The sequence below is a fragment of the Candoia aspera genome, chromosome 9 (genome assembly GCF_035149785.1).
Source record: "Candoia aspera isolate rCanAsp1 chromosome 9, rCanAsp1.hap2, whole genome shotgun sequence".
NCBI classification, from domain to species: Eukaryota; Metazoa; Chordata; class Lepidosauria; order Squamata; family Boidae; genus Candoia; species Candoia aspera.
In genome coordinates, this window is record NC_086161.1 from 23717829 (window position 1) to 23733159 (window position 15331).

The 15331-nt window shown below is 47.3% G+C and overlaps 1 protein-coding gene across 1 annotated transcript in view; it reads right to left on the minus strand.

Annotated features, from left to right (window-relative positions):
- The window catches only part of CDS2 (CDP-diacylglycerol synthase 2), a 35786-nt gene extending 23750 nt beyond the window's left edge, over positions 1-12036 (minus strand). The window contains exon 1 of the mRNA XM_063311573.1: positions 11946-12036. Coding sequence (XP_063167643.1) covers positions 11946-12008 — 63 coding nt within the window. The 5' untranslated portion in view covers positions 12009-12036. The remainder of the gene's footprint in view (positions 1-11945) is intronic.
- Between the last annotated feature and the right edge of the window lie 3295 nt (positions 12037-15331).

The following is a 15331-nucleotide window of genomic DNA, read 5'->3' on the forward strand; positions in this document are numbered from 1 at the left end:
CAACTGGGACTCCAACTCTGGCAATGACTGAACCATCCATTAGTGCCCTGGGCCCAGATTCACACAGCACAGTAACCCGCAAGACGGTTGGCTTAGTTTTGACAGTGTGCTGCATGAACCCAGCCACTGCAGTTTATGAACCCGGGTTCACCGCTTTATGACTCTGCAAATCAGCCAACCATGGCTGATTTAATAAACTATGGTTAAACCAAAGGTGGCTTAGCACAATGTATGAATGCTTGCTACCACTAATGAGAACAGAGTGCCTCCCTCTCCTGGCCATCAATTCATTTGTTCACTTGGCCTTAATTCTTCTGCCCAAGACCATGCAAGGTAGTCAGGATGATACTGAAAACTGTAGAGTTAAAAGTCTGTCTGCTCATGGACTCACTAGCCCCCTGGGAATTTTACTGAAGAGTAGGTAAATAAGAACAAAAATGGGAGCAAAAAATAGGTCAGGGCCAAATTGTTCAGAAGGCCAAACAGACCATTTCCACCCCTGAGAAGTGGGCTGGGGAAACTGAATGTGCAAAGCAAGGAGTTACTCAGTTCTATCCTATTTTTTTTACCATGACTGCAAATACATCACAGTGTACCTTGATTTTATTGCTTTTGTGTCATTTTAATTGTGGCTTAATTTTTATTTCTCAGTTCTGACTGAGGTTGGCCCCGGTGGGGGCCACATTACAAATACAATTTTGGTTTTGCTTGTTTACCAGTATAAACACAATCACAAATATTGCATTTTTAATTCATCTGCAATCAAAACAAGCTTAAATATTTCTTAGAAAGTGATATAGAGAAATAACAGAAAAGAAAAACAATAAATAAGTAACAATCCTGGTTTGGGCAGGAACTTTGTGCGGCCAGAAAGGCCAAGCACAGCCTTGTCTACGCAGTTTATTTACTTTACTTGGGCTCATGATGTCTGAATAGGGCTGGCCTCAAAGGGGGGGTGCAAGGATGAGAGCATCTCCTGGATGGATTTGTTTTTACAGCGCGGTTAATTATACAGGGACGTGCTTAATATAGGACAGGGGAGAGAGTTGGAAGAAAATAAATGAATAAATAAACAGTCCAGAAGCCACAAGGCCAGCTAATTGGCACTCCTTCCATCTCTTCTGCAAATCACTGGTTCGTGCAGCTGACTAGAAAGGCAACTGAGATGCTCCACAATGGTCCACCCCAGATGTTTCTATGGCAACTGCTTCCTGCTCTCTCACATACAATGATGCACAAGGCTTCTGATGTTCCAGGCGCTTGTTACACAACTGGGTTAACAGACAAGTATGAAGCAGGATAACTTCCTATACTCTCCCCTCCACCCCCGCCAAAAAAATAACCACCCTCAAGCCCTAGTGGGCTAAGTCAGGCTCACCAGTACTAGCAGTCATGACAATCTAAGCAAGGTAGGATTTTAAAAAATGGATTAAAATTACATTGAGGCACAGTGTTTTCATCAGCAACTTGCTGGAAGTAAAAAAACTGCTCAAGGTGAAGAATAGGCTTTGAACATGAAAATGTCCATGTTTGAAGTCATTGATATAGATGTGATGCATGTATGTCTGTAAATGTACGTTTGTTGGAGAAGATCCTGAGAACACCGTGGATGGCCAAGAGAACAAATAAAGGAATCATCAAACAAATCAACACAGAATTCTCACCCAGGGCACAAATGACCAGGCTCAAGTTTTCCTACTTCGGACACATTATGTGAAGACCTAGCAGCTCTCTGGAGAAGGCTCTGATGCTGGGAAAGGTGGGAGGAAAGAGAGAAGAAGAGGACAACCAGCAGCCAGGGGGAGGGACTCAGTTATAGAACCATACAATGTAAAGGCTGGAAAGTTCCTCTTGCCCAACCTCCTCCCACTGTAGGAATCCATCATCTGACACTCATAGCAAGACCTGAAGGGACTGATCATCCTGGAGAAGGTCTACCTATGTGGCCTCTAAGAATCACCACCAACATGCTGGCATATAACCAACCAATCAATCAATCTGCATATCAAGCTCCATTGAGAAGTCTATAATGCCGGGAAAGGTGGAAGGAAAGAGAAGAATATTTTTGCTTCTTTTTCGGCTCTCTTTTTATAATTGTGTGAACTCTTTTTCTTCATGTTTGTTTTTAGTTAATTAAAAAAAATTAAAAGCATTTCCAAGTTTGACACCCAAAAACACGTCCTCCAGCAAGGATGAACCCTGTGGATGTACATCATTGTGTTTCCGCGTATTAGGGAGCCCAGCCTGCTCACCAACTGGCAGAAAGCTAGCGCAGGCAACGCCAACCTCAAAGGGATAAAGGCCTTGCCCCAAATACCACCTCTTGATGCAGGAATTACAGCTGCGGTCCCATGAGCCAGGAGGTAGAATATCCAAATTCCAGCAGACCTTGTGAAATCTGGAATTTGGAGCTGGACCGTTGGCAGGGGCAGTACTGTAATTGCTGGGGCTGTAGAAAATTAACATCTACTGCAGGTAGTCCTCGGTTAATGACGGCAATAAGGACTGGAATTTCCATCACTAAGTGATGCCACCGTAAAGCGTGATGTCATGTGACCGCATCACTTAGTGACGGCAATCCTGGCAGTCCCTGTTGCCATCATTAACCGAATCCCACCAGTTATTATTAGGTGAGGACCCACCCTGATCAAGCCATTCCCAGCTTGGTCCCTCCCAGCTCTGAGCCTTGATAAGGTAAGGGGCTGCCTCCTCTTCAACTCACCCCTTCCGCCTATCTCCCCCCATCTCTGCCCTTGTGACTGCCCAGCCCTGCCTGTTGCCGCATCATGCGCCACCACTGTACTGGCCGGGGCCTTCTCTCATGCCAGGGCTTGTCTCATGCCCTGCTCAGGTCCTCTGTTCACACTCCAGCCAGGGCCTCCATTTGTGCCCAGTGGGGACTTCAAGGACCAGTCGTAAGTCCCTTTGTTCAGCACCGTCGCAACTTCAAACAGTCACTGAACAGACGTTAAGCAAGGACTGCCTGTACAGCCTAGACACAGCGCAAAAGAATTGGCGGTGACACTTCCCACCAATTGGATGGATGTGACTTGTACAGCTGACTAATCTAAACTTAGCCTGTTTGACTAATAAACGCTTCCTGTTGCTTTTCAAGCCTGCCATTTAATACAGAAGCTACTAGGCATTGCTAGGGGGAGGGAAAGCTCATTTTTAATATATTATTCTGCATTATGAGCAATTCAACATCAAAGTAACCTTATCAAAAGCCCTATAAGCTTCCCTCTGACAGTTCCATTCCAATAATTCACCAACTCGCTTACGTACACTTTTCAAGCTATAAGCTGTTTCTAAATTATCCGGATGCCATAAAGTTGCTCACCAGTTGCATGTCTTTAAAATGTGTCATCTTAAAAATGAACCCTTGTCTCCAGAAAAATCCTAAAGATAGACAGGCTAAGAGAGAACAAGGGGTTGCTTTCAGGCAAGTGGGAAGAACCCAAGAGACAACGAATCTCTGTCTTATCAGAGACATGTCTGCATCAACCCAGGAGCCAACCGCATGGAGACCTTTGACAAGAGTTACCCAGATATGGACATGCTGGACAGCAAAACACACTGGGACGCAGCCACATCAAAAATGTCATTCTGCACCATTCCCTGCCATCACATGAGATTATCAGACATTTCATCAGGGCCCACGGCCTTGCTCCAAGGATTGTCCACTTCCCTCCCATCTATTTCAGATTCAAAACAGCGGAGTGACCTCGATTCGCATTCCTGGGCTATATTCATCGGTCAGTCAGCTGCAGAGAATGCAAACAAAGGGCAGCATCTGTGGAGCCAAGGCTTCTCCCGTTGTAACCCAGGCTTTCCCAATCTGGTGCTCTACTGATACACGGCATAACCTTTCCTGGAATTCCCACTGTCTTCCTCCAGGATGGAATGAGAGCTTATCATTTCCGAAGCAATAACGAGGTATTGATGCTTTGATGTTACTTGTGGGTTGGAGATACAACTGCACGTATACAGCAAGGCAAAATCCACCAATTCTTGATGCACACTCCATCCACACCCTTGATGCACACCCTTGATGCACTCTCCATCCACAGCCCGCCGACACATCACCATCTGGTCCTGTCCAGACAGCCCATTTCCATCTACTGAGGGACGGCTACTGAGATGTCCTGGTTTGGGGGAGAAGAAGCGGGGCTCCAGGTAAACTGCTGCATCCTAAAATATCAAGGTGCTGAGCAGCTAAATAGAAAGACCAGTGGGCAGTGTAAATAACAAACTCTCAAGCCTTACGAGATCACAGGGAATTATTGCTTAACAAGGACTAGCAGATTGAGACACCTCCTCCGTCAAGTGGTTTATTTGTTCCTTCTACGCACCCTTCTGTAATCCAAACAGCTACTCATACTCAGGAGAGGAATTTGCAAAGAAGGTCGTGATGTTTGCAGAACGCCGGTCTCAAGCAGCCCATTAGGAGAAAACCACCGAAATGCATCCATTAACTGCATGGCCCAGGGACCGATACCCTTGGTTTCCAAACACCCTGTCTCTCTTACTGATGATTTTCTAAGCAAAGGAAGGAAAGACGTGTTTCAGCCCATCTTCCATTCCTGCTGCATCCTGTCTGACTAGCAGGCATTCATTGAGTGTAAATCTCATGGTGTATGTGGCTCAGGGAAAGGAAAAAGCTTCAGTTCCTGGGTTTATTTTAGTAATACATGCAGAAGTGTGTGTGCGCGTGTGTGCGCGCACACACACACACACACACAGGGTAAGAAGCTGAAGCAGAATCCCGTAAAAGGAAAAGCATTCCTTAGAACGCACTCGGTAGACTACATGATCCTAACTGCCTAAGTCAACAGCAAAAACCTACAACGGGGTTTTATTGGGCACTGTAAAAAGTAAGAGGAAAATCAAAGGAAAATGATGATCCCCCTATTTTTAATGATCAAAGCTTTTTCTCTAAAAGCCTTGCAAATAAATACAGGCTAAATCTATCCTATTATAAAGTCACAGGAAATAAAGCCTCAGGATGTTTGCTCATATTTGTTCCTTGCTGGCTGTGACTTTCCCTTCTTGGTCTATTTTGGGATCGCAAACCTCTCGAGACACGGACTTCTCAGGGTCTGCTGAACAGGTAGCCTCGTGGCATAGCTGACATATGTCACCATAAGATTAATAAGAGGCCCCTTCTTGCAGGACTGAAAAAACAGAAATATTGGAATAAAATATTTCCTATCCCTCTTTGTTTCAGCATCAGATCTAGGCAGCTGTTTGGGGGGAAAGTTCTGCTCCAGGCCAGAGCTGAATTCTGTCCCATTTCCAAATGTTCAACTCATCTGATCTTACTTGGAACATCAACCCTATCAGATTTCCAGACATACAGCAAAGCCACAAGTCTTCCCAGAGCGAAATAATAATAGAATAGGCAAGGATATCTTGGTTTGGAAGACTCTCAAAAAATGCAGTCATGTATCTGGAGAACACTACCTGCAAGGAAGAGAACCTCAAGGAATTTTTTTTTCCGGGGGGAGATGGTACCTTCTAGGGCACCACCTGAGCTCTTTCCTGCCTTTTCAGTTATTCCAACCTAGTATTTAGTGGCCAATCTGTTGCCACTCAGGTTTATTCGACCTTCAGCCTTCTTTCTGAATTTCAAATACCTCCTCCTCTTGGCTTCCTTTCTTCTAAGCTAAATGAACCTGCCAAGCATTTTCCATCTTGAATCAGAAAAACAAGCCCTCTTTGCCTGCAGTCCACGGAAAAGCAGAACCCAAACACCAGATTCCTCCCAGGATGCTGTAGACCACGGCCCACCTGGCAAATTGAGGCTTCCAATAACTGAAGCGCAGAAGCCAAGAACGTGGGTTGTATCCAACACTGCACATAATCCAGATGCCCTGAATTGCTGCTCTCATTAAACAAACAAACAAACTAACAAACAAGTTGGTTGCATCCAGATTTTACAGGTATTCCAGATGCCCCAAGTTGCTGCTCTTCTTAAATAAATAAAAACGTTTGTCGCATCCAGATGTTGTGCCACATCTAGATGCCCTGAGTTGCTGCCCTAATTAAATAAATAAATAAGGGCACAATTCAGGGCAGCTAGATTATGAACAGGCCTTCCTTGGACCTGAGTTTGAAGCAGGGGAGTGGAATTGAGCAGTAAGACTCAGTGACACCCCAGAAAGTAGACAGAAAGTTTGCCCACTTAAGCACTCTCTCTTATCTTCTGAGGCAGCCCAGATGCTTCATAATCACACCAAGCATTAATGGAACTTGGTATCAAACCCACAGGACTATCTTCTGGGAATTGAGCTTCTTAAGCCTTGAGAATGAGGCAGTTTGGAAATGAGTGGAAATTATCTGAGGAAGTCCCAGGCGTTCTCGCCGGAAGAGGTTTCAGGAGAATTGCCAAAACGTGTGCCTGTTGTTTCTCTCTGGTCCTTGGAACTGAGTGCCAGAAACAGAAAACATGCACACCCAGGAAGAACCGATTTGCCCAGATGGGCTCACCTATGGTCAGATGGGACTTCAGGGGACCCTGCAGGAACGTTTTTTGCTAAATGATCATCTGAAGCCAAATCTGATCATAGGTGAGCCCATCTGCCCACATCTGTTCTTCCATAAATGACTAATTTAGGTACCTGGATGCAGGTAAAATAATGAGCTAGAAGATTTGTGGCATGACGAGGCGAAGCAAATAAATGCAATATTTATTTCCAATTATCCAAGCTATGGAATGTTGTTCTTCCTGGATATTGCAGGAAATGCCTTGCTGAAGTCATATTACATGCATAGCATTCCCTTAACTTTCCAGGTTACTTAGTAAAAAAGGAGAGGATTATTCTTGCAAGACTTATTCCTGACGCAATAGGAAGATGCTAGAGCAGATCATAAAGAGATTGATTTATAAGCATCTTGGAAACAACTCAGTCAAAATGGATTTGTTTCCAAGATGCTTACGAATCAATCTCTTTATGATCTGCTCTAGCCTCTTGCAAAATACTGAGCCAGACTGAAGAGCTGTTGCTCCTGGGATTCTTCTCTTTCCCCTGTTTTGAGGGCAACGTCTGCTCTCATCCAGGCATCAGGCACTTCACCTCTCCTGCGGGAAGGCTGACTTAAAAACCCGCGTTTGTTCCAATTCATCTGGGGGGAACCGGAATGGCAACAGACCCTGATCCAGGGCCTCGTTCCAAACATTTTGTGTACCTTCACAATCAAGAAACACAGCAATCTCTACTGGCATTTAGTGCCATTATCATTATCTTTATTTCTGTTTAAATCTAGCTAATTTTAGTCGATCACCAAGCAGATTATAACAGAATTTGAGTTAAGTCGGTTTTAGAGCATGAGAAGATTGTTAAATCCTGTGCAGACAGCATCTTCAAGACAAGAACATTAAAAAAACAACAAGAAGTAGAATGCATACCTGACCTCATTTCAAATATAGTGAAACCTCTTTTTATTGGATAAATCAGGGATGGGATGGGGTCCATAGTCCCCCAAAGTTTGGTAAAGCAAAAAACAGCACAGCAGTAAAAACTGGGCCCATGACCTCCTTTATGCCGTTTCGCGAGTATGTCATTACACAAATTACATCATATGTGTCAGTGCATCAATATATAAATGGCATCAATCTCAATGGTATTCTGGTCTGTTGCACATAAAATCCATTGCAATGATGTCCAAGAAGCCAATGGTGTTTGATAGACGCACAGGAATGACAACTGCGCCCGGTGCAATGTCCTTACAACATGAGAAGTACCCACGTCGACTCACAGAATTGCAACTACAGGAAACGTAAGCAGTGTCTGAAAACTCATGCGTTTTACTCAGAATCGTGCAAAATTGATGTCGTGCGGCTGCTATTTCAAGATGCTTGTTCAAAATCTGGAAGCTGCATATACCTATGCAAGGATAAAAGTTTTAAAAAACTGTAATTAACAGTTGATCTGTGGTAATGAGTAACCATGAATTTCCTGTCCACAAATATGTTCCCTCGCACTTGAAGTCAATCGGAAAGAAGAGGGAAATCTTGCAAAACGACTGAACTGTCTTAAAATCAGTCCCACCAATGTAAACATTTTATTTACATGACACCCTGGAATTCTCAACATGGTAGCACAGAGATTAAGCACCCAGCACTGGATCCTTCTCAATAGTCAGTGAAGCAGAACACTGATGAGAACTTGCCTAGATGTCGTGTGCAATCCACATAAAGCATGTATTACCAAACTGGGGTAAAACATTAGTGTTGACTGACCTACCAAAGAACCACATTTCATCTTAAGTTCAGGAATTTTGACTCTATTTGGGAGACTGCCCACAAGGCTGTAAACCTGAAGTTACAAATCAGAGAGTGAAACAAGAATAAACCACATAGTTATTCTGCAATATTGCATAGCTGTGGTTTCAGGAAAACAGAGTCCTTCAATCAGACAAGTCACACGGGCTTCCTGGAAGAAAGATTATCTACCATGACTAACTGTTCCTTTCCACATTCAGTTCCTAAAGGGTACCAGCTGCATTCTAGGCACACTATCATCCAGCTCAACCACAACATTGGTGATGCACCACAAGTCTTGACAGCAGGACGTGGCCTTAGGAGATACTCCAGAACCTGCTCAAACCTTGTCATAGGGCAGGTACACAGATTTTCCCTGGAATAATCCAGAAAGGGACCACTGAAGATCAAACAACTAATTGATAGTACTTTAGCATAAGCAAAGTTTTGTTCAGCAAACAGCCTTCTTTTATTGTGAGCTATTCGGGCGGAAGTGGTACTCTACACAACTCAGTTTTTCCTAACAGTAAGGCAGAAACTCATGCTTACCACACAGACGTAATTGCAAGCAATTTCCTTGAAATAAAACTGAATACAGAAAGCTGTAGAATTTTTTTAAAAAAGAAACCATACCAACTTAGATCAACCTATACTAGAGTGTAAAAATGCATTTTGCCAAAGGTTTTCAGCTCCTGGTCTTTTCGTCTCCATCACCAATTGATGGAATTGCATTCTCTCTCTGTCTCTCTCACACACACATGCACACACCCATCATACTTATGTCTTTCAGGGTAACCAATGTTAGGCCAAGCACTGAAAACAAGGTTGGGACAAAACAAAGGCCAGGGATAAGAGAAAACAAAAGAAAATCTAACTAAATCTGGTTTGCACATCATTTAGCATGCTTCTCCAGGTGTTTCTGTCCTTCCAAGCCACCACTGCTTCCACCTTGCCACGCACTGTTGCACACACTGTCCTGTGGTCCTTAAACTACTAACCTTCCTCTTTCTGAGGATCTCATCACCTCCCTCCAAGCGCAAGCTTCTCAGCTTCCCCTTCCTCTTGACCCATTCACTCTTCCCTGCAATCCAGTCCTCCATCATTATGACCAAACCACTTCAGCGTACTTCTCTGGTACTGGTCCCTCACTTTTCTATTTAATCCCCATTCCTTCGGCACCCATTTTTGGGCTCTCTCTCTTTGTCTGACCACACCCACTTTACAAGTACCCCATTTCCATGCGTTTAACTTTCTCCTTCCAAATAACAAGGCAGGAGGAAGAATGCTCTCATACACAGCCATTTCACTTCTTTCAACAAACATCCATACTATCAATCTTCATACGATCCACCACTTCTCCGCCAGCATTGGCACATCTTAATGTTCCTCCACCATCTTCCCCAATTTCTACTATTTAAAATCTGTGGGGGGGTTTCTGTGTCTTCCTCGTTTAAAGCAGCCTTTCCAAACCTCTGAATGCACTAGAGTTCAATTCTCATAGTCCCCAGCCAACTTGGGCTCTTGAGTGCATTTGGAGGGCACCAAGCTCGAGAAGGCTGCTCTAAAGAACAGAAATGCCGGAATAAGCTTCACACGGCAAAGGTTGAATCATTATTTAAATGAGCTGCCATAACACCAAAGCTGTTTGTAATCAGTCCTTTCCAAAAAATTGCTATTAATTGCCAGATGATGTAATGTTTTACACCCTGCTGAACTCAGTATGACTTGCTTCCAAGTACATGCACCCAAGACAAGCAATCATCATTTTGCTAGCCCCGATGGTTCTCAGAATCACAGCTTAGGAATTATACACGCATATACTTCAGAGCTTCAGTCAGCAGCGATAGAGGATTAAATACTGCGGTTCTCTCTCACCCCGAAGGACCAGCTTTGTTCAACCTTCCTCAGCCCAGGGATATTCCAGATGGGTGGACATCAACACGGAGAATTCTCATCCATGGCCATGGTGGTGGGAGAAATTTGGCTGGGGGGAAGGGGGGTTGGGGAGAGCTGGGTAAAAGTCTTACAGTCAAGCAGTAGACAATTTATTGGACTGTACCACTTAGCTGAAAGGCTTCCTCTGACTTAATTTCTATACGCAAGGATTTTCTCTCTGCAGATCACCCGTGGGGAAGCAAACCACTTGCACTAAGAAGGCCCAGTCAGTACGACATTTGTGGCCCTACCACCTCGATGCAAACCAACCTGTGCCCAAAGTTCCTCTACCTTGTTCAAAGGATGCCCATGAGAAAGGGACATCCCAAATCTGGGGTGAAGCAACCACTGATGAGGAACTTCAGTGAAAACAGTGAAAAGCCATTCATTCATTCATTCATTCTACAATTTCTATCTTGACATGGTCCTGAAGGCCACTCGGTGGTTCACAAATCCACAACCAATAACATCACAATTCATTTAAAACTAAAGCCTATAAGCATCGTAAACCTCCAACGTGGTGCCAAAGTCCAGATGGCAAGTACATGGACCATCTTGAATTGGGTTTGGACCGGAACCAGCACAGCGGCTCCAGCATGAAGGCAAAGTGCCCACGTGTGATCTTGTATCGGAAGACCTGAAACTTTGCTCCATACTATTATTCAGTAGCCAACTTCTGCTGCTGCTGTTTTCTTCCCAAATCCCAATTCAGGTGGCCAACCAGGATGCACCCTCAGGCTTACAAATATTTGTGGAGAAGGCGCTTCTTCTTTCTAAGAATTTCACAGAGAGCACTTCCCACTTGAGGGTCCATCCCCATCCACTCTGGGTTGCAAACAAGGGGCAGGTCGCCCACTCCTGCAGGAACAGATCCCAATTTATCCCATCAAGGCCAGGGGTAGACCAGTGTTTCTCAACCTCAGCAACTTGAAGCTGTGTGGACTTCAGTTCTGGCTGGGGGATTCTGGGAGTTGAAGTCACACCTTAAAGCATGCTGGCTGGGGGATTCTGGGAGTGGCAGTCCACACATCTTCAAGCAGCCACGGTTGACAAACCCTGCCGTAGTCAATTCTGAGCCAAGAATTGGGTGAGCAATCTGATGATGACAGACGACCTTCCTGCTGGCACTAAAACCAGGGCAGATCGGAAACACACTGCAGCGCCCCAAGGGCTGGGCGAGAATCAGGCCTGACCCCTTTACTCGCTCGAACAACGGGGTTTCGCGGTGCACGGGGAAGCGGCCTCGCCCTCGCGCCCGCCTCTCCCCCCGGCCGCCTCCGCCAGGTGCGCACGTGCGCGGCGCCCCGCTCCGTTCCGCGCGGCTGCTCGACGGCTCGGATCTCCGAGGAATGCCCGCACGCAACGGCTCAGCGCCCGGCGGGGGGCCCCGTCGCTCTGCACGGAGCCGAAGCGGGGAGGCCGCCCAACGCGAACGGGGAAGGAAGGAAGCCCGAGGCGCTGCGGCTTGCAGGGCCGGAGCCGCGCAGCCGGGCGCGCGGTGCCCCCCGCGACCCTCCGCTCTTCCGGCTGCGCGGCGTCTGACAGGCTGCCCCCGCCGCCTCGCCGGAGCCCCCGGGAGGCCAAGCCCCGCTCGCCCGGGAGGCCCCCTCCCCGCCATCCCCCCTTCTCGTCCCCACGCGAGACACGCGTCGCCGCCCGCAGACGCCGCCGCCCGCTTGCCCGCTGGCCGGCCTTCCGTACGACGCGCATCCCTCCCGCGGCCGCTGCACGCGGCCGGCTGCCTCACCTTTCCCTCGCCGCCCCGCTGCCCGTCAGCCTCGCGGGCCAGTCGCTGCCTGAGCTCGCTCATCCTGGGCCGCCGCTGCTCCGCCCGCCCGCCCGAGCGCACCTCCGGCAAGGCTCGGCTCGGCTCTGCAGCGCCGCAGCAGCAGCGCCGCCCAGCTGGACCGCCGGGCCCGGGAATCGGGGCGGGGCTTGGGGGAGGAGCCAATCGCCGGAGCGGAGCGGCCCAGGGGGCGGGGCCGCTGCTCAGGGAGGGAGCAGCGCTCCCGGGATGATTCGGGCGAGGAACAAGGGCTCCCCTCCGGGTGGATTTGCTGACTGGGGGGTGGGCTGCGGCGCCCTCCCCGGGTCAAGCCGTTGTGGGAATCCAGCAGCCGTCTGAGCATTTGGATCGCGCCAGGCCAGCGGGGAAGGCAGCAAAAGCAGCGTTTCTCAAGCTCGGCCCCTTTAAGACACGTGGACTTCAACTCTCAGAATTCCCCAGCCAGCTCTGCTGGCTGGAGAATTCTGGGAGTTGAAGTCCACGTGTCTTAAAGGGGCCGAGCTTGAGAAACGCAGGGCTACGGCATGGCCTGCTCAGCGGGCAAAGCAGCGACCGGGTTTGGACCTCTCCGTGCTTGGGAAAAGCCCCACGAAGCTCACCAGAAGTTACTGATTCTTTTGCCTTGCGATCCCGTCGGCACAATGGAGGCGGCGGGACCGAGGCCGGTGGGCTGTTCCAGCCCCTTTCCCCCCGTGCCAATACCTCTGGAGTCGCAGCGGAGGTTGGCCGCGCAGACGACGCCTCCCGGTGCCCCGCCCGGAGCCCGCAGCCCGCAGCCGCCACCCTCCTGCACTCCCCGGCAAGTCGAAACGCAGCCCGCGCTTCTGGGCGCCCCTGCAGCCTGCGCGACTCGCAAGGCGGGGAAACGCCGCTCTGCGCCTCTTCGCGTTTAAGTCTATATTCCTAGGGCAAGCTCGCGGAGGAGGTTGCCTCCGCGGTTATTCTCTTCCGCGCCGCCTTCGGGCTCGTTTCGTTCGTTTCTGAGCAGAGGAGCTGCCTGAAGATATTGGAAAAATGTGTGTGCCGCCTCAGCTGCTATCCCGATCTATTTTAGTCTGGATCTTGAGCCGGATCTTCAGTTGTTCCTGCAATTGCGCAGTTGAGACCCTGCTTCTTTTCAGTTGCGCACGATGGTTGAGGCTGATTGTTAACCGAGGTTTATTGAATGGTCCAAACTTAGCTGGGTTTGCATTACACGCGCAGCATAAACCATGATTTGCAAGCCACAGTACTGTACACAATACACGTGCTGGCTGAGGAATTCTGGGAGTTGAAGTCCGGACACCTTAAAGTTGCCAAGGTCGAGAAATACTCCCGTAATTATCCCAACTAACTTGAAATACAACCATAGAAAGATTTGAAAATAAGCTGTGCTGAATATACTGGCTCGTTTCTGGTTCAACCAATCTGCTGAGTGATTTGGCAGCCCAGCAAATGACCTGGGTTTGCACAACATATGGATACCTTCAAATATCACACTGGCTGGGTTTGTACAAGGCACCAACACCTGCCACATTTTGGCATGGTATGTTGTCCGTTGTGGTTTGGGAAATTTCTATAATCTGTTTTTCAGGTGGTGGTCCTAAATTTGACAAGCTAAAGTATCCGGTAATGGCACCTAAGTTTATTTCCTATTGCCCAACATTATTTCCATCTTTCAAAAAATAATTTTCCCACATATCAGAGCATTTAGTTTCTTTTGCATGCTATGCTCAAAACTCATAAAAGAACCACCTCCCCCCCACATCGAATAATGTTGTCCATATGTGTGCAGTCTATTGTGACCATCCATCATGTGTTGGGGGAAATGATGAAAGGTGCATTGCAACCTTGCAATGCAAATACTGCCATTTTATACGTGCATCACAACACTGCACACAACACAGAAGGGGAGCAGCTTGCCTCATGGCATCGTAGGGCTCATCTTATCATTCTGACAAAATCATGGCTTACTCCAAATATCTCCATAGTCAATGAACATTGAGATGAATATCCAAACTCAAATCTTACTCATTTGCTTAGAAAAATTTTCTGATTCAAACTTTCCAGAAAAGCCACATTTATTTTGGCAAACCATGGCTTATGGCTTAACACAGGGCTTCTCAACCTTAGCAACTTGAAGATGTGTGGACTTCAACTCACAGAATTCCCCAGCCAGCATAGGTGAATTCTGGGAGTTGAAGTCCACACATCTTCAAGCTGCCAAGGTTGAGAAACCCTGGCTTAGTGTATTGCACAAAGCCTGCCAATTGGGGTTTATTTATTAAATCATTAAGAAAACAACTGATATGTGAATCTACTCAGTAGTGTCATTTTGTTGACCCTGACCTGATGCTATTCTGATGACTGTGTTCTAGCATTATGGAGAAATTTCACCCCATACAATTTCTCCCCCAAATGTGTTAATTTAACACAATCAATCCTTTGCATCTTGCTTTCTTTACATTTAAAAACCCTGCTGGTATCATGACATTTTCATTCACCTTTCCAGCCCTGCCGTATTGTCAGGGCCAGCCTCGCTTCGCAATAAGACACAGACTCACTTAATGGATATTAAGGATTTCTGGTTTATTGGAATGATAGCTGACAGAACGAAAAACGGGAACGGGGTAGGTAGTGTGGGGGTGCCCCTTTTATACCCTCCTGTATTGCCCCGGGCTTCCCCACCCCTCGATGCCCCGATCCCTCTTGATGGGACCCTTGATGGCTGCTTGGGCGTTTTCCCCGGTGTCCTCTTTGTCTCCCTGCAACGGTTGTGTCCTCCGGGGCACCATGTGCTCCTTATCTTCACTCCTCTGACGTCTCTCCTTTCAGTTGTTTATGGGATCATGGGTGTGGGTGTCTTTGGGTGCTTGTGTTAATCCCTGGTTTGATTATCTTCTTCCCCCTTTTCCTTAATGATCATGATCCACGTTGTGAGGCTCTTTGTGCCTTGCAACGAGGTCATGACACGTATTATCTCTGAGATGCAGCAATCAGCATAAGAAGAGCAGCTGTGCAATAAAGGTATCATTTCCCTTGATGTGCGTTTGACTTCTTGGCACTTCGTGGAAGGGTTCCTGTTGTCTTCTAGGCAGCCATGTGGAAGTGGTTTCCCACGACCTTCCCCCAGGATGCCTTTCCTTCCCACTCTAGCCTCCAGCCCTGGGTGCTCCTGGTGTCTCCCATCCTACCAGCTCTAGCCCTGCTCAGCCTTTTTGTGAACTTTTTTTAGAACTTGAAACATAGACCCCAATCTCAGAAATAGGGGAGGCTGCCATTGTATTGTAGTGAAATCTGGCATTCTCTTTAGCGGGCAAAACAGGCTCATGCTCAACTATCAAAAATTCCAAAATCGTGGCCTTTGG